The 17,415-nt window shown below is 43.5% G+C and overlaps 6 protein-coding genes across 8 annotated transcripts in view; 2 read left to right on the top strand and 4 right to left on the bottom strand.

The window, feature by feature from the left end:
* Positions 1-188: 188 nt before the first annotated feature.
* LOC108105962 (heat shock 70 kDa protein cognate 1) lies at positions 189-3,727 on the bottom strand. 2 transcript variants are annotated; one of them, XM_017212762.2, is made up of 3 exons: positions 3,414-3,727; positions 3,037-3,246; positions 189-2,040 (listed from the first exon to the last, which is right to left on the bottom strand). In XM_017212762.2, exons 2-3 carry the CDS (start codon positions 3,239-3,241, stop codon positions 320-322), a joined length of 1,926 nt encoding a protein of 641 aa, XP_017068251.1. In that variant the 5' UTR covers positions 3,242-3,246; positions 3,414-3,727; the 3' UTR covers positions 189-319. The 2 variants fall into 2 exon arrangements, with proteins under 2 accessions (XP_017068251.1, XP_017068250.1); XM_017212761.2 differs by having other exon boundaries at positions 3,037-3,252; positions 3,414-3,720.
* Positions 3,728-4,391: 664 nt separating this feature from the next.
* On the top strand, positions 4,392-4,998 carry LOC108105970 (cell wall protein DAN4). Its single transcript, XM_017212773.1, has one exon. It carries the CDS (start codon positions 4,427-4,429, stop codon positions 4,952-4,954), a length of 528 nt encoding a protein of 175 aa, XP_017068262.1. The 5' UTR covers positions 4,392-4,426; the 3' UTR covers positions 4,955-4,998.
* A 434-nt stretch (positions 4,999-5,432) lies between these two features.
* LOC108105961 lies at positions 5,433-13,263 on the bottom strand. Its single transcript, XM_017212760.1, has 6 exons — positions 13,069-13,263; positions 12,833-12,942; positions 9,460-9,515; positions 7,060-9,399; positions 6,841-6,999; positions 5,433-6,735 (listed from the first exon to the last, which is right to left on the bottom strand). Exons 1-6 carry the CDS (start codon positions 13,113-13,115, stop codon positions 6,493-6,495), a joined length of 2,955 nt encoding a protein of 984 aa, XP_017068249.1. The 5' UTR covers positions 13,116-13,263; the 3' UTR covers positions 5,433-6,492.
* LOC108105964 (nuclear RNA export factor 1) lies at positions 9,546-12,818 on the bottom strand. Its single transcript, XM_017212766.1, has one exon. The coding sequence runs from the start codon at positions 11,502-11,504 to the stop codon at positions 9,648-9,650; it is 1,857 nt and encodes a 618-aa protein (XP_017068255.1). The 5' UTR covers positions 11,505-12,818; the 3' UTR covers positions 9,546-9,647.
* A 430-nt stretch (positions 13,264-13,693) lies between the features above and the next one.
* LOC108105915 (zinc finger protein 883) lies at positions 13,694-16,595 on the top strand. Its single transcript, XM_041818155.1, has 3 exons — positions 13,694-13,725; positions 13,772-14,328; positions 14,440-16,595. The coding sequence occupies exons 1-3, from the start codon at positions 13,694-13,696 to the stop codon at positions 15,681-15,683; spliced, it is 1,833 nt and encodes a 610-aa protein (XP_041674089.1). The 3' UTR covers positions 15,684-16,595.
* LOC108105963 (bicaudal D-related protein homolog) overlaps positions 15,900-17,415 on the bottom strand; it is a 26,389-nt gene continuing 24,873 nt past the window's right edge. For both annotated transcript variants that reach the window (XM_017212763.2, XM_017212765.2), the window contains exon 7: positions 15,900-17,399. In XM_017212763.2, the coding sequence (XP_017068252.1) occupies positions 16,720-17,399 (680 nt within the window). In that variant the 3' untranslated portion in view covers positions 15,900-16,719. The remainder of the gene's footprint in view (positions 17,400-17,415) is intronic.

Genomic DNA, 17,415 nt, shown 5'->3' with positions numbered 1-17,415 from the left:
TACTTTACAGTTATCCACGGAGAGGCGGAAAGGGGAAAACGAAAAATTGTAAGTGGACGCACGGCGAGAACTCAAAGCTTGCGGGCGAGCAAGCTCATACGCAGAGAGCATATACAAAAACAAAAAAGCACTCGGGACGTAGGCGTAGAGCAGCCCTCCTATATAGTATGAAATTAGCCAGTCAGAACTTTAAAACATGTGAAATTTTATTTGACCTATAAAGGATCTAAATTTGAATAGGATTTTCTAGGGCAAAGAAACAATTTTGAAATCAACTAGAAGAACCGAACAAGAAGTGCTTCACCCCATTCCCGATCCCTTAATCCACCTCCTCGATGGTGGGACCAGAGCCACCTGATGCACCCGGATTAGAGCCACCGCTTGAAGGAGGTGGCGCCATACCGGCACCCTGATAAAGCCGTGTCATGATCGGACTACATATCCTCTCTAGCTCCTGCTGTTTGTGCTCGAACTCCTGCCGTTCGGCCAATTGATTCGCATCTAACCAGGCAATTGTCTCACTGGAGCGCTGCTGAATGGTTTCCCGATCCGTGGGACTAATGCGACTGCTGAACTGCTCATCATCTAGAGTGGATCGCAGCTGGAAACAGTAAGACTCCAGCTGGTTCTTGGCATTGATGCGGTCGCGTTGCTGTTCATCCGCCTGGCGATACGATTCTGCATCGTTGACCATCCGCTCTATGTCCTCCTTGGACAGGCGACCCTTGTCGTTGGTGATGGTGATGCGGTTCTCTTTGCCGGTTGACTTCTCCAAAGCCGTAACATTGAGTATGCCATTCGCGTCGATATCAAAGGTCACCTCCACCTGAGGCACTCCACGTGGAGCAGGGGGAATCGCTGATAGTTCGAATTTACCCAGGCTGTTGTTATCCCTAGTCATCGCGCGCTCTCCTTCAAACACCTGGATGAGTACACCCGGCTGGTTGTCCGCATATGTGGTAAAAATTTGAGTTTGTTTGGTGGGTATGGTGGTGTTCCTCTTGATCAGCGTAGTCATCACCCCTCCGGCGGTTTCAATACCTAGAGATAGAGGAGTGACATCCAGTAGAAGGAGATCCTGGACAGCCTCCGACTTGTCGCCATGGAGAATGGCTGCCTGAACGGCAGCTCCATAAGCCACTGCCTCATCGGGATTAATAGATTTGTTCAGCTCCTTTCCATTGAAGAAGTCCTGCAGCAGGCGCTGCACCTTGGGTATCCTGGTTGAGCCACCTACCAGGACGATATCATGGATTTGACCCTTGTCCATCTTGGCATCGCGTAGCGCCTTGGCCACAGGCTCCATGGTGCCACGGAATAGATCCCCATTCAACTCCTCGAAGCGGGCCCGTGTAACCGAGGTGTAGAAGTCAACACCCTCGAAGAGGGAGTCGATTTCGATGCTGGCCTGGGTGGACGAGGAGAGGGTTCTCTTGGCCCTTTCGCAGGCGGTGCGGAGGCGTCTCAATGCCCGCTTATTCTGCCCGAGATCCTTCTTGTGCTTACGTTGGAACTCCTGAACGAAATGGTTCACCAACCGGTTGTCGAAGTCCTCGCCTCCAAGATGGGTATCCCCAGCGGTGGCCTTTACCTCGAAGATGCCATCTTCGATAGTCAGCACTGATACGTCGAAGGTTCCGCCGCCAAGGTCAAAGATCAGGACATTTCGCTCGCTGGTGCCCTGCTTATCCAATCCGTAGGCTATGGCAGCTGCCGTCGGTTCATTGATGATGCGAAGGACATTCAAGCCAGCAATAGCTCCAGCATCCTTGGTGGCCTGACGCTGGGAGTCGTTAAAGTAAGCCGGAACAGTGACCACTGCATCCGTTACAGAGCCACCCAAATATGCCTCTGCCGTCTCGCGCATTTTGGTCAACACCATTGAGGAAACCTCCTCCGGATAGAAGCTCTTCCGCTCGCCCTTGTACTCCACCCGGATTCGGGGTTTTCCATTCTCGGCAACAACCTCGAAAGGCCAGTGTTTCATGTCCGACTGGACGGTGGCGTCATCGAAACGGCGTCCAATCAGCCGTTTGGCATCTGCAAGTCAGAATCACTTGGTCAGAATCCAATAAAAACAACATCAGCGCACTTGGACAACAGATTCACTTTATTAGCTAACATTTACGGGGTAGTGGATAGTGTGGCATTGAGTCTGGTTTTTGTGGATTTGTTTTTGTATGTGTCTCTGGGCAGGTCTAGGCTTTTTAGGCTTTCTAGGAGGATTTCTATGCGGACCCTGAGACTGAAATGAAAGTACAAAAAAGAGAAAGAGAAGACTTGCATTAGATCTGCTTAGCAAATCTTTCGAATGATAGATATGGAAAGTGATCTAAAACTAATGCTGATTAACTATTTACAAAAATGGCTAAAGGAGGAACGAATAATAAATCGTATTAAAATAAATAGGTAATTAGTTTAAAATAAACTTGTTTCCCTTTTTTTTTATATCATTCCATTAGTAGCATTGATTTTTAGAAAACAATACTCGAGAAAAATCGTTGACATTCCCCAGCCAATATGAAAAATATTTATGCGAAAGCATACGCTTCTGACAATCCATAACGTCTTGGACTGAGACATATTTTCATTTATTTTTCCGACACAAATTATGCCAATAAACATAGCAATAGTTTTTGTTGGCACGGACCGAACTCGGATGCCATTGGGAGGCTGCTGAGGAGCCGCATCATCGACTGCACCCCAGGAGGCAGGAAAAAGAAAACAGGCCGAAAGAACTGACACAACAAGTGGAGGTGTCACTACACCAAATGGATGTGGCAAAGAAATCACGGGGGGTTGGATGTGGGAGGGAAGACACTCTCGCAACGGGATGAGAACTGAGATGGGACTGCATTTTGGCGCCAGCGAGTGAGAATTTCTTAAAATAAACCGAATGCGAGATAATAAACAAAATGTGTGCGCACAGTTCATTCATGAAAATGTTGCCAGTAATTAAAGCAGATTATTGCGAATCCCAGATAGAGATTGCAAAGATCTGTGGCAAGGACAATTGGTTGGGGGGATGACACTCACCGAAAATTGTATTGTTGGGATTCATGGCCACCTGGTTCTTGGCCGCATCACCGATCAGACGCTCCGACTCCGTGAACGCCACATAGCTGGGAGTGGTGCGATTGCCCTGGTCGTTGGCGATGATCTCCACCTTGCCATGCTGAAAGACGCCGACACACGAGTACGTGGTACCAAGATCAATGCCAACCGCTGGTAATTTGGGCATCTCGGCTGTGGCTTTAATTAGACCCCACAAACCACGTCAAGGTTCCCAAAGAGAGAGCCACAGAGAGAGAGATCGAGAACGAGGCGAAACGAAACGGTATCGAAAATGAAATTAAAATCACAGTCTCCCATTTATTTTTTTGAGCTGATTATACAACGGATTGGATCCTCACCCAAATCCCCCAGGCAGTCAGCGCTAGTCCCTCTAGAATGCGAACCGATATAGATATAGGGAGATGATCAGGAACAGTAGCACGAAGGTCAAGACTCGGAAGAATTCGAGCGCCTTCTCTCTTTGCAGCTCCACAGCGTCTACCGTTTGTCTTCAGGTTGCCACAATGAAATCTACTTTTAATCCTACTCCGTCGACCTCGCTTTCTATGGGTATTTTATCTTTAAGATTTCTCGAAATATTGCAAGATGCACGCGCCACGAATGCCACCAGACAACTGGCTAAACGAGTGTTGCGACAACCGATCCCTTGCCAAAATTGTTCGATCATCGACGATGCTCTGCAACATAACATCGGTATTTTTCGTTTCTCGGATTGATTAAGATGCCTCACCTGGCAGTATCTTGTTCTACATCTAGTAACAATTACCAAATCTAAACTATGTTGTGAGGGGTGCTAGTGTTTGCCAAAGAACTACGTCACCTTAGAACAAAAATAAAATGATTTATCTCGAAAATTAATCTTTTAAGTCTGGTAGCCATGGACTAACAAAAGGAAAATCTAGACAGGGAAGCAAAAACAATCTAATTAAAATCAGAAAAATGATTTTATTTTTAAGTAATTTCTTCTCTTGCACTTGTAAACAAACAGATGGTTTTAAAATACCTGAATGAAATATTTAAATAAACTTTATATAGACGACTCTTAATAAGAATAATCTTAACACCATCTCATAAAGAACTTACCTATTTATTTCATATTAACTTTGCTAAACATCTGTTACAATATGTACGTACAAATGCCAGTCAAAGTCAAGGTTAAACATTGAGGTAGGAACTAATCAGAAAATCTCTTTTCCTAACACAAACTTGCCCGCTCTTGGCCTTGCTAACAGATGTTTTGTTTTCAAGACAACACTTACAGCCCATAATGAATGATATGTATATAAGCCTCATCCAAGAAGCTTAGAACCATTAGCTGTTCTTCGCTTGAACCATACAGACAATATCCACAATGAAATTCTTTGTGATCTGTGCTCTCGCTGCCGTCGTCCTTCTGCAGTCTGCATCTGGTTTCAAGCAGGTTGTCTATGTGGTGCCAGTACCCACTACAACGACGGTGCCAGCAAGCACATCCCCGTCGACCAGCACATCGCCATCGACCAGCACATCGCCATCGACTAGCACATCTCCATCGACCAGCACATCCTCATCGACCAGCACAGCCTCATCGACCAGCACAGCCTCATCGACCAGCACATCCCCATCAACCAGCACATCGCCATCGACCAGCACATCCCCGTCGACCAGTACTTCTCCTTCGACCAGCACATCTCCATCGACCAGCACATCCCCATCGACCAGCACATCCCCGTCGACCAGCACATCCCCATCGACCAGCACATCCCCGTCGACCAGCACAACCAATCCTACAACCGTGGTCCATAAGATAGTCTACTGCTCCTGGAAGAACAACTGGTGTCGTCCCACCTCCAACCCGATTAGGATTTGCAAGTGGGGCATCTGCAAGCTGTATGGATAAAGAAGTCAGCAATAAATAAAACCAAAACCATGTTTTAGCACAAATCTCTTGGGTTTTATTTTTGAAAGTCTGGCTTGGTCAAAAAAGAGACTTGCTGGAACGGTTTCATTCTTAACTTGATACTGGGAAAACCACACGGATCTGACCCGCTGCGTATATAAGGCTCATATGAAAGCGTTAGCAAAAATAATAGTCCATACTAGTCTTAGTGGCTAACTAAATTCGATTCATGCAAATCATCATCTAAACGGGTTAAAGCTTAATGGTTAAGCGCTAGGATACAAAGTATAGGCTTGGTTAGGGTTAAGTTGTGTGAATATTAGTTGATGAGGATGAAACAATACTTGACCCTCCACGAGGGTCTTTACATATTAAACTAATACTACACTAGGGTTAAACAATGCGTACTAAACTTAACTTAAGATATGCATGTGTGATGGACAAAAGCTTCAGTAGATTGAAGATTTTTTAGGATTTATACTTTTCTGCACAATGCGGCATAGTTTTATTAAGAAAAATTTTCGTTGGTAACTAACAAAAGATTAGTTTCTCCTTTTAATTTGGCAACATAAAAGTAACTAAAAACAGAATGTTTTCTTGGGTGGTTTACAAAAATGTATATATATATTATGTATATAGCACATAAGTAGGGCCGAGAAGTATTTTTATGTTTTTGTTTTTAGGATATCAAGGGAATAGTAATATACTCTGCACCTCAAAAAATTACGAGTATAATAATTTTGGATTCGGAGCTAGTAATAGCAAAATATAAATAGGTCATAAACCTTCAGATGAGACATTGTATATTGCTATCGTTTATTTTCTTCTTTTTCTTTTTGAATTTGTATATATATGCGATAATATTAGATAATATTGTAAGTTCGATTTTATAACACGTTTCTCAATACTCTTATCAGTTACTATCAATTTTTTTAGTTTGGTTTCTTTCGTTCTTTTTTTGTGGTTTCGTGGCCACTGAGCAGATCTTATTGTATATATTTGTTTTTAATTAGTAATATTTATTCGATTTGCTTTTGTTTGATTTCGCCGCATCTCTACGTGCGTTCACAAAAAATAACGTTCGTAGAATTTTTGCATCGGTTTTACAAAAATATACAGTTATTATCATTTCTCGCTTATAACTCAACTCTTCTATCTCTTCCCCTCAATCGTTTGTTTGTTTTTATCATGATTCGTAAGGCAAAGTTCGTGTTTTATGTATTTGTCTATATATATGTATGTATAAATGTAGGGGATTTTTAAGGGGTACCTAATTGTTTTACAAGTCGCAAAGTTCTCTGTTTCTGTATCGTTCAACTAAATGCATAATTTATCATAATATTAATTCATAAACATAGTTGCTAGTGCCTCGTAATCACTAGGCAAGTGGAGCTTGTAGGCGGCAGGGTTGATAAACGCACAATAAGAGAGCTAAACACAAAGTACAAAAATGATAGACTATGGATAACATGGAAATTCGGTACGGGCGGGGGATGTGACATATGCATACAATCGGTGGCGGAGAAAGTTATCAACTCTCAGCGCCTAACAATGCTAGAGGGTCGTGGCAGACCGCTGCGCTTCATTTGCGAGGGTGGTCGTAGACCCGAGGGCTTTGGTATGCCAGTGCCTCCCGTTGTCACCTGGGTAAGCTTCGAGGTGAGCGACTGCAAGTCGAAGTTCTGCTGTGGATTCTGTTGAGGAACATTTCCGCCGTTTACCGGTCTACCAGAGTCCTTGTGGCCATAAAGACTGCCACGCGAGGAGGCTGAGGAGAGGCTCTGGAATATTTAGCGTAGATAATCAGATTATTAAAATAAATTCTAGTATTCTTATTTATTCCAAAATGTAATTGTATTGAAGAATGGCTTATTTTCTAAACAAACCTCTGGAGTTTCTGCCTCTGGAGCCGTTTTAACACTCAGACTGTAATATCCAGATGAAGGACGTGCCAGTCCATTTGCACCTGCTCGTTTCGGACCAGCAACACCAGGAGCACGCAGTCCGCTTACCAGTTTAGGTACCTTAAATACAGCAGAGTCCTCCTGGGAAGGTTAAAAGGAAAAAATTATAAAATGTTCTCAAGGATACTATTTAGACCTTACCTCCTGTGCTTGCGTTGGGCCTCGCAATCCGCTCATCAGTTTGCTAGGCTGCGTCCCCGGTCGACGCAATCCACCACCCAAACTAGGCCTTGGCAAGGCTCCAGCACCAGTGCCGCTCATCGTGGAGGACAAATTGTGGAACGATTTGGATTTAATGCCCATGGGACTTTTTAGTTCTCCGCTACCGGAGGCCGGCACTGCAACATTGGCCGGTATTGTAGCGGCTGGAGTGGCGTTCAATCCAGCTCCGGCGGAAGTGGCCTTGCTCACAGTGGTAAATTTCTGTAGACCACTGATGTAGCGAGGCCGTGATAGGGAGCGGGGCTGGGGAAGAGTCGAGGCAGGCGCTGGCTCCGTTTGTGGATGCGATTCGTGCTGCAACGGACGTCGTTGTAGCAAGCTCTTTTCCTTGGGCTTTTTGTAGGTCAGATAGTTACTCGCACTACCCTCTGCCTTGTTAAATACTGTGTTCTGATCGCGGCGAGATAGCCGACCTGGTGGGGAACCCTGGCGCTGCTCCTGCTCTGGCTGAACACCTTCTACCAATTCCTGTGGCTCATCCTCGAGCTGCTGCGGTTCATCGTCAATACAAGGCACAATAATCTCCTGCTGCAGTCGGATATCTTTCGATATCTTTATGGTCTTAAAGCGATCCCTATCCCGCTCCCTGCGCTCCGTTAGCTTATAGCTAGACGGGTCAGTCTCCACGGCCACCTGGGACTTGAAAGGCTGCTCCGCTGGCTCGGGATCAGGTTCGGGTATTGGCTGCTCTACGTGCGGCATATCTCTCCGCTGGACGATAAATGAAGCAGAGTTGCCGCTGGCCGAGCTACCATTGCTGCCGTGCATAGCACTTAAGTTAACGTCGTCGTAAAGGCGACTACGACGACTAAGCAGCCGTTCGCCACCACCTCCGCTGCTGTTACTGCTAGATTGGCTTTGATTGAGAACTGGGGTATCAACTTTCTCGACTGTCGATTGTGACTGCTCTTCTTCCTTTCCCTCTGCCTCTGGCTCATCCCTGTGAAAGCGCCTTTTGATGGTGTCCAACGACTTTTGCATTTTAAGTTGCTCCTCGTTCAAAGTGTTGACCTTGCCTAACTCAGCAAGCATGTGCTCGAATTGCTCCTCATCGCCTTGCTGTGCCAACATCTCCACCTCCGCCGCGGCCAGGTCCATAACGCACTGCATCTGTTTGTGCTGTTCGGACATTTGCAGGCTGTAAGTGCCATCCAGCGGCTGTTCGATCTGCTCTAAGAGCTCCATGGTGTCCAGCACGAATTTTTCGCCATTAAATGGAGCTGCTGTCTTGGCTGCGGGCTCAAAGGTATTGTTAAGCCGAGCTGTTCCTGCTCCCATTGGTTTTTGCGGCGTAGCACCAACAATAGGCGAAAGATTCATGTCTCCACGACCCTTTAGGGTGGGCGTATATCCCGCCTTGTTATTATTATTATTATTGTTGTAGTAACAGTGGGAGCGCATATTTGTGGTTAGTGGTGTAGATTCCATGGTGAGCAAAGCCAGCTTTCGGTCAATATTCTCGGGCGTTTCACATCGGCCTTCTGGAGTATTGCAGCCGTCGGTAAATGTTGCGTTCATCTGCCGACCAGTCAAAAGCTGGGTCTCGTCACCTAGAGCAACACAGACGTTTGGCCTCTTAAAGGTCGCATTTCCATCCACTGGCAGAGATTCCGACTCTGACTGCAGGGCGGAGGTTGTAAGGCTATCCACCAGATTAAACGTAGTATCGCCGATCATCTCTTCTCCAAGGATCATTGTACGCTGCAAAGCCGTACAAACTACAGGCATCACAGCGGGCATCGTTCGATCCGCTGCCAAGGGTATAGACATGCTATCCGTGCTGTTGTCCATAGTGCTGCATCCGGAGGCGGTTTTGCTCAGCGTCAACGATATTTCGTCAATCTGTCCGATGTGTGAGTCCTTGATTAGGGTGCCATCGTCCTCGCACATGGTCAGCGACTCCAGCGCTTTTCGATCCCGGATCATATCACTGAGCGTATATCCTCCCATGCCGCCGCCCATACCCATGTTGTCTGTCGTCTGGTTGGTTAACGTTGTCGTGAGGCTTGGCTCCTGATCCAGACCAATTGTTGATTGAAGAAAGTTTAGGTTGGTAAAGTCTGCCGAGGTGATTAACGAGTTGTTCATTCGTTCTGTATTCATGGAGGAGCATATGGAAGACGGTGGCGATGTGTCTTGCAGGAAGGATTTGTGCATGTTCGTGGTGACCAAGCCGCCAATTTCCAACTGGAGCATTGCCGGGGTGGCCGAGACCGCTCCCGGTCCAACTCCGCTATCATTTCCTGCTCCATTTTGGCTCTGCAAAATAAGGTATTTATTATAATAGAAAAGAATTAGGAATTACTAGTTTCTACTTACGAAATCCAGATTCCTGCGCTTGGGGCGGGTAAAGGTTTTCGAATTGTTTTTGAAGGCTTTTGTAAGAAATAAAAGATTAAAATAAATTAGATTTTTGGATTCCTTTTACATTAAGGAACTTTATTTCCTTATTCTATACGTATTTGGTTTCTTAAAACTATTCAGTTATGGTGTTTTAAATGTAATTATTAAAAATCATCGCCTCCTAGAAAGACATCTTCATCAATGACTAGATCAAAGTCATCTTCTTCAGACAATGTCAAAGTGTCTGCGATCTCCTTTCCCAAAGAACTGGGTGGGTTAGTAATTAATGGACCTATAGCAACCAGTGGTGGCATATCATTAAAGTTCTCACTAGAAAGAACTACATTAGAAGTTGATAGGTTCATATTTTCTATTGCCTGGTTCAAAGGGGCCAGCTCATTAGTTGTTGCCTCGCAAAGATTTTTGTTTTTCTTTTTTTCTTTTGTTTTGATATCAACTAGGGATGGCTGGTTTGACGACGAAACGGTATTTATCTTTTTGACTTCCGGGTTACATTTAACAAGCTGTTTCTGGCTTGAATTAGCCGACATTATGCACAGCATGTCGTTAGTTATAAGCCAGCCAGGTCTGTTCAGTAGGCGCATTACAAAAGTGCGCTGGAAGTGTCTCGGTTCCCAACCATCGGAAGTGATCTCCTTAAAGAATCCCGTCAAAGTAAAGATGCATAAGTTTGAGGTGAACGCTTCGATATCCAGACCGGCGTTCTGATAGTCGGTACACATTAAAGGTAAGCGGCTAATGGCGAGAAGCAATGCAGCGTTGCCTAGCTGTAATTTAGCATTGTGGGCAAAGGAGGATTGATGGCTTTTCTTATTTCTATTGTACAGCTTGTAGGCGTTCACATTATCGAGTTCCACGGGCACGCTGAGCGAGAACATGGCCCATTCGTAGTAGTACTTGCTAAGTTGCTCTCGCTGGGCGAGATCATCAAACAAATTGTAATACGAAGTAATGAATCGTTGGCAAAACTGCAAGCCTTTATTTTTACCGCTCTGTAGCCGTTGATACTTTGGGAGATTATCAACAACAATAAAATGTTCCTCGAACGGTAGGCAACCATGAACGTTCTGCAACTGAGGTAGCACCTTCTGAATGTCGACCACATTTTTCTTGGCCAACCCGGTTCCTGCAAGGAACAGGGTCTTGAAATTCAGATTTTTCAGGTAATTGAGTTCTTCCAAATCGTTGATCTTATTTGCGCTTACATCCAAGCGGTCGAGGTTGGCAAAATTTCTGGAAACCCCGGCAAAGGCTTTCAAGGTACACAAATAGTTATTGCTCAGCACAATGCCGGCCATCTGCGGAAAAATCTGGTTGGAAATAACGAGAACGTTCTCGAGTAGCTTGGTCACATGCAGTGGACAGAAATGCAGAGCCAGCTCTGGGACGGCATGGAATCTGGAGAGATCTAGGGTACGCGTGGCCAGATTATAGCGTTTTTTGATTGCCGCTTCCAAAGCTATAGTAAAGTCCTCGGTTATCGAGGCGTTAATCACAGATTTTGGTAGACCCGGCGTAACACGCAATTCAAACTTTTGGCACGTGTAAAGAATGGCTACTTCCCCCTGGAGTCGTTTCAGACGATTGGCGCTCAGTAGGTTGTCCACCAGGAACTGACCACGTGCCATTTTGTCCTCAGGTCCACTGCGCTTGAAGTTAAATATCTCTACCTTGAGGGGCATCATCACCCACTGGAGAGCCGCATAGATGGATGCATTCGAAATGCCGGCGCAGCTGGCGATGTTTACCGTGGACCAGCCGGTAACGGTGGCCAAGCGGTGTTCTTCCTTTTCGTTGGACGAGATTGTGTTCAGGATGGAGCTCATATATTTTTCATCTCCGAGCACCTTTTGTACATACTCGCGTAGTAATTTTTTGTCATTTAGGTTCTTCCGCAAGTCAATCAAATGGGATTGCGTATTTGCATGCGCCTTGAAGGTTACGGTAAGTTGTCCACGGTTGTCCTCGGCACAGCATTGGGAACAGGCTAGGACTCGCATTGCAGTTTTATTTAGTTATTAAAATTCTTGTACAAAAATAAACTCAGCTGCACAAATTTGCATGCGTCTTCTAAAATTTACAGTTTTCTCGGTGTTGGTAAGTGACTGTAGGATGCCTTACCATAAGTGAATTGCAACACTGATCGAAAGAAATGTAAAAGCACACGTCTTCAGCAGTCCACATTTCATTTGCACCGTTATAATAACAGCTGTCATTATGCAAACACATAATCTATAAACAAATATATATTCTAGTCTATTCTTAGTAGTTCCAGTTAAAATTATAATTTGTATGACTCTTCTAATTTAATGATTTAAAAAAATATTCCTTGGGACTTCATCAGTTGAAAACATTGAACTCAATAAAACCTACAACCTCTTACAACTATTTGTGTTTACCTAATTCTAGATATTTAAGCTAGTCTCCTTTTTAAAAAGAAACCGTTACTTTCTTTAAAAGTGTATCTAAGAACTCTAACTGACATGCATTTATTAATAAAACAAAGATAGCGATCGAGGCAATGCGCTAAACCCAGATATAAACAATATGTGAGTCAAGTGCTATAAGTTAAAGTCACAAATTTGATTCGACCTTTTCTTCGATAACGAAATAATATTTAATTCGTTGGGTTTGTAACTTATAACTGTGTGTATTGGTGTAACCAATTTAATATGAATCCTCAATTTGAGAAACTATTAATTTGATTCATAATTGCCCAAATATTCAACAGTGTTGACCATAAACTTTTGAAATACCCAAAATCAGTTATTACTATTCGAAAAATCATTAAAAAGAGCTCAGCATGACAACATTTGGCACGCATTAAATCACGCAATCGATTTTTGATCCTCGTCTCCAGTTCGGTAATTGTTATATTTAAAGTGTTTTGCGTATCGCTTGATTGACTTTCGCTTGCTGGGCAGGAAGTAAATTGGATTTATATAATGTTTTGCATATTATGCGAGATTCTTGCCATATTAGCATAGCCAGTTTTTTCCTTCTTCTTATTTTTTTATTTTGCCGTACCACGCACAGCTGTTTAAAATAAGAGTTCGTGTGTGTGTGTGTTTTGAGACTCGATTAATTACCGTAACAATAACATTGGCGCTGTTTGCCAATTATGGCAAACGGCCACTTGAAAGACAACGGTAAGTATTGGCCAAGTAATACACTACTGCCCACATTCGACTTGAACTTTGTCAACGTAGCCGCCAGTTTAACCCAAATTTGATTTAGAAAGCGCAACTGCATAAAGTGCACGGCACATGTGTGTGATTGTGTGTGTTGGTTGGTGGGTGGGTGCATCGGTATGCGTGGAAAGGCTTACCCTCGTTGTTGTACTGCAAGTGCATTTGCAACGGCGGCTGATGCTGATTGTTCGTCTTCCATTGCTGCAATATGTTGGAGACATCGTCGTGAGTCTTATCCGCCAGAAATCTGCCAAGGAGTACCAGGCATATGAGTATTTATAGCATATGTAGCTGTCTCTGCCTTTGCCTCTGCCAGTAGCAACAACAACAGCAGCAGGAACAGAAAGAGAAACAACAGTAGGGCATCACTCACATATATGAATCATCCTTTAGTGCCTCATCGATGTCCAGGATATCCATGTCCAGCGATGGGTGAAACTTTACGCTTAGCTTAAAACACTTGATGAAGACCTAAATCATTGCGAGAAACGACAACAAAAAGGCCTTCGCTCGCTTGTCTGTTTGACCAATACAAGATACTAATTTTGCTCAAAGCTGATAGAGATGAGCGATATCTGCGAGTCCGTGACGAGTCACTAGTCACCAGTATTTTTAACCAATGAGTCACTAACGTGACCGTGAACCGTAAGCAAAACACGTAAGCAATAAAAGGAAAAGGTAAAAGGAAATTGAATGTTTTACAAATTTAATAATAATATTTTGAATTGAGCTCCTCTTAGTACATAATTTATTTACTTGTGCAAATAAAACCTTGTTAAAAACAAATATGCTACGTATTATGTAGCATTTTAGAAAATATTTATTTTCCAAAATCAAAAGAAAAAAAGCTTAATTAAAAAAAATATTATATTTTTACAGTAGTTGGCATAGAAATCCAAAATGTATTTTATTATTCTAATGCAATCAGATTACTTTTTCAAACAACGCATAGCTGTTCACTGTCACTGTTTCCATCACAACGTTATTAGAGATGGGAAATGGAGTGGTTTAAAAACTATCGTGAAATCAGGTAATCATCGCACATTCACCAAACGTTCACATTGACTATTTGGCAGGAAAGTGGCCAACATTTGTTGTTTTTTTTTTTTGAAATACCGGCCTATTTTGGTTCGGAGATCATCGTGGACAATGGAAAGATCAGTTAACGATGAAATAGAAAAGAAGTGTCGCGCTTGCGCCGAACACTCGTCAGTACTGGTTGACCTCTTCTCCACGGAGATCTCTGATCCACCTGTTAGTGAAATGCTTAACTCAATTCTGCCTCAGAATTACCAAGTAATTAGAGATGCATTTCCTCATAAGATTTGCCCCTCCTGTCTCGTGTCCGCTCAAAATGCGTTCCACTTCAGGAACAAGTGCAAGAAGAGTTTTCAGTTCTTTTCCCAACTTCTCCTAATGGACGAATCCGACACGAAAACAATGGTCGCCAAAGCGGAAGAGAATCCATTGATATCTTTCGAGATTGTTGGTTGCGAGGATCCGCTTGATACAAATACGTGTCTAAACACGGAAGATCGGCTGGATCGGCTGGAAATCAATAATGATGCGGATCCAACAGACGTGTTGTCAATTAAAGAGCAGGAAACTCAACCATTGGAAGCTGTTCTTGAAAGTAGGTCAACCAGATATATGGGTAATGTGGTAAAAGTTAACCTAATTAAATTAATTTAGCTGCTTTATAAAAATTACACTTATAATTTCTTGTTTTCTGCTTACATTTTAGTAACTTTGAGCGACGTTAAAACAGAGGAAGAAATGTCTAACGAAGAGATATTGGCCGATGTGTTGGGAACCGACTACGATGATGGTAATGATAATAATGTTGATGACGAAGTTGAAGGCGAGTCCGATGATTGTTCAGCTGAATGGTCTGAGGACCAAGATGAGCCCAGGGCCCCCAGTGATGAAGAGCACAAAAAAATTGATGAGAAGAATCAATCGCTGCTGTGTACCGAATGTGGAGTAACGTATACGACGCAGAAGGCGTTGAAGTATCACATTGCTAGGCATAGAGCGCAGGATGATTCCCAAAAGGCGCACCTTTGCGACTTCTGCGGCAGAGGATTTCGGTTCAATGCGCAGCTAACAAGTCACAGGCGGAAACACACCGGAGAACGTCCCTTTAAATGCTCTCGATGTCCAAAAGCTTACACCAACCTGCCGACTCTTAAGTCGCACCTGCGCACTCATGAAGGGAAGGTTTACAAATGTCTGCAGTGCAGTAAGAGCTTTCACACGATGTCTAACCTGCGAGCGCATCAGCAGTGGCACACTGGTGACAGACCATATAAGTGTTCCGAATGTCCAAGGGCCTTCACAAAGAACTCTGGACTTAAGTTGCACAGTCGTCTGCACAAGCCTGAAAGACCCTTTAGATGCGAACTGTGCGGCAAAGGATTTGTGCAAAACCAGCATTTAATAACCCATCTTCGGGTGCACAACGAGGATCGCCAGTTTAAGTGCCCTGATTGCGATAAGTCGTTCTTCGAGAAATCCAATATGAAAAAGCATCAGCGTACCCACTCAGGCGTAAAGCCATTCAAATGCGAGGAATGCGGACATGGGTTCTCCCACAACCATCATCTAAAGAGTCACCTACGGATCCACACTGGAGAAAAGCCTTACAAGTGTGATCAGTGCGGCAAAGGTTTCTGTGCAAATCAGTCTTTGGTAAAGCATACTCTTTGGCATGTTGAAAACAATGATCGACCCTACAAATGCTCTCAATGTCCTAAAGCCTATGACAGTCCGCAGAGTTTACGGGGTCACGAAAAGACGCACAAAAAACCTGATGAGCCGAAAACGTTACACCAATGCCCTCACTGCGAAGTTAGATTTGCTCTTAAAAAGACCTTGGACAAGCATATTAGTAGTCATAAGATTCGTCCTCACCCATGCCCTCATTGCCCAGAAGGATTCTTCTCCGAGAAGAGCTTCAAAAAACACCTCAAAGTCCACAAGACGTAAAAGTTATTTAGTTATTTTAAGAATTAAACTACCCCATGATGTTCAAAACAAATTCTACAGACTTCGAATATAAGTAGAAAAAAGGCAATCAACACATAAGACTAATAGAAAATTAACTATAAGTTATTATATTGTTGTTACTCATAGATCTAAGAATTAGCAAATGGAAATTATTAGATTTAAAAAACTTTATGAAAATTGTATCAAAAATCAGGGTTGTGGTATAATCGTAAGTTTATTGGTAAGTTATGTTATTTAAACAATCTAAAATTTCATTGTCCGTTCATTAAGGCAAGTTTTGTCTGTTGCACAGTTTTTAACATATCCTGCGCCCATTCCGATTGCCAGCATGATGAATATTTCTATTTGCTATAACATAAATGCCTTGCTTACACATTATATTTGCTTACGTACAGATTTTGATTTTCATTTCACATTTTGATTTTGATGAATCGCAACAGTTTCTCCCGTAGAAGAGGAGGCTTTTCAAGCCCCCCAACATAAAGGCGCGATATGTTTCCATTTTTTTTTTTTGATTTTTGATTATCAGTTAACAGATTAGACCGAAACGGACCCAACAAGTAGTCCGTGAATATTTAAAAAACTGATTTATGGATTACTTGTGGGGTCCATATTGGGAGTTTTAGAACAATTCTGGACAAACTAAATAGAGAGATAATAGAGGCGCAAAGCGTTTGCTTAGACAATTTGTGTTTAAAGTTTAAACATAGGTACAAGTACGGTTACATTACAGTAATTACAATAGGTACAATAATCATATCCAATATGCGGTAAGTGTTTAAAATTAATAAAGCGTAATTAGATAGATTTCACTACGAACAGAAGAAGGGCAATGCTTCCAGTATACAAATAACAATAAAGTACAATACCTATAATGCCTAGGTTCTCCGATTTGTGTGTGTTGTTGTGTTTTGTATAAATATAAATATTAAAAATATATATGTATGTAGATCCGTCCTACATTAAGAACAGTAGGGTGGCATAGACCTTCCAGCGGGTCGTGAGGTTCGTCCAATTACCGCTGAAATAAACTCCAGAGCTTATAGCTTGTTACACGCTTGGCCAGATTGGCAGCGGCACTGCTAGGTGGCGATGGGGCGGATGATTCGGCGGCCATCGCTCGCCGGTTGTTGATAAGCTTGGAACGCATCTGTTCGTCGATCAGTTCGTGCATATCCATCTGCCACTGTTCTAACTGCTGTGACAGCTCCACCTTCTGCTGAATAGACTCTAGCAGTTGGCTATTGGCCTGCATCAGTTCCACTCGCGTTTTGGCCAACTCCACTTCGGCCTTGGTGCGTCTATCGTTGGCCGCATCCCGTTCTGTCTGCGCCTTGGATAGCAGTTCATCCCGATCCGTGTTGTCTTCCAGATCTCCACGGGCCTGATCCCTTTCCTCCTTGACATTCTGCAGTTCTACATCCGTCACCGTAACCTTGGCCTCTAACTGCTGAATTAACTGATGACTGCGTTTGATTTCGTCCTCTTGCTCCAGTACCAGGTTGCGCGTCTGGTCCAGCATCTTCTTGAAATTACCGGCGTCCAGGTTTAGCAGCAGCCGAGTCAGCTCGTCGGACATAGACGAAAGCATGCCTTGACGGAATTCGACAGCTAGGTGCCCATCTTCGTGACGCTCTGAGCTCGAAATGGTGTTGTCCATTGACTCCAGTTCCAGCGATATGTCGGAATTGAGACCTGGAAAGTAAGTAAT

Source organism: Drosophila eugracilis, unplaced genomic scaffold (genome assembly GCF_018153835.1).
Source record: "Drosophila eugracilis isolate 14026-0451.02 unplaced genomic scaffold, ASM1815383v1 contig_2154, whole genome shotgun sequence".
Classification (NCBI taxonomy): Eukaryota; Metazoa; Arthropoda; class Insecta; order Diptera; family Drosophilidae; genus Drosophila; species Drosophila eugracilis.
Note: the sequence above shows the minus strand (reverse complement) of the source record. Positions and strands in the feature narration are given on the sequence as shown.

Excerpts from the sequence above, each read along its gene's own strand:
- LOC108105962 (XM_017212762.2), bottom strand. The coding sequence starts at position 3,241 with ATGCCCAAATTACCAGCGGTTGGCATTGATCTTGGTACCACGTACTCG. Across the intron at positions 2,041-3,036 it reads TCCCAACAATACAATTTTCG|ATGCCAAACGGCTGATTGGA; the intron begins GTGAGTGTCATC and ends TCTGACTTGCAG.
- LOC108105964 (XM_017212766.1), bottom strand. The coding sequence starts at position 11,504 with ATGCGAGTCCTAGCCTGTTCCCAATGCTGTGCCGAGGACAACCGTGGA.
- LOC108105970 (XM_017212773.1), top strand. The coding sequence starts at position 4,427 with ATGAAATTCTTTGTGATCTGTGCTCTCGCTGCCGTCGTCCTTCTGCAG.
- LOC108105961 (XM_017212760.1), bottom strand. The coding sequence starts at position 13,115 with ATGGATATCCTGGACATCGATGAGGCACTAAAGGATGATTCATATAT. Across the intron at positions 12,943-13,068 it reads CTAAAGGATGATTCATATAT|ATTTCTGGCGGATAAGACTC; the intron begins GTGAGTGATGCC and ends ACTCCTTGGCAG. Across the intron at positions 6,736-6,840 it reads CAGAGGCAGAAACTCCAGAG|AGCCTCTCCTCAGCCTCCTC; the intron begins GTTTGTTTAGAA and ends TAAATATTCCAG.
- LOC108105915 (XM_041818155.1), top strand. The coding sequence starts at position 13,694 with ATGGAGTGGTTTAAAAACTATCGTGAAATCAG. Across the intron at positions 13,726-13,771 it reads AAAAACTATCGTGAAATCAG|GAAAGTGGCCAACATTTGTT; the intron begins GTAATCATCGCA and ends ACTATTTGGCAG. Across the intron at positions 14,329-14,439 it reads ATTGGAAGCTGTTCTTGAAA|TAACTTTGAGCGACGTTAAA; the intron begins GTAGGTCAACCA and ends CTTACATTTTAG.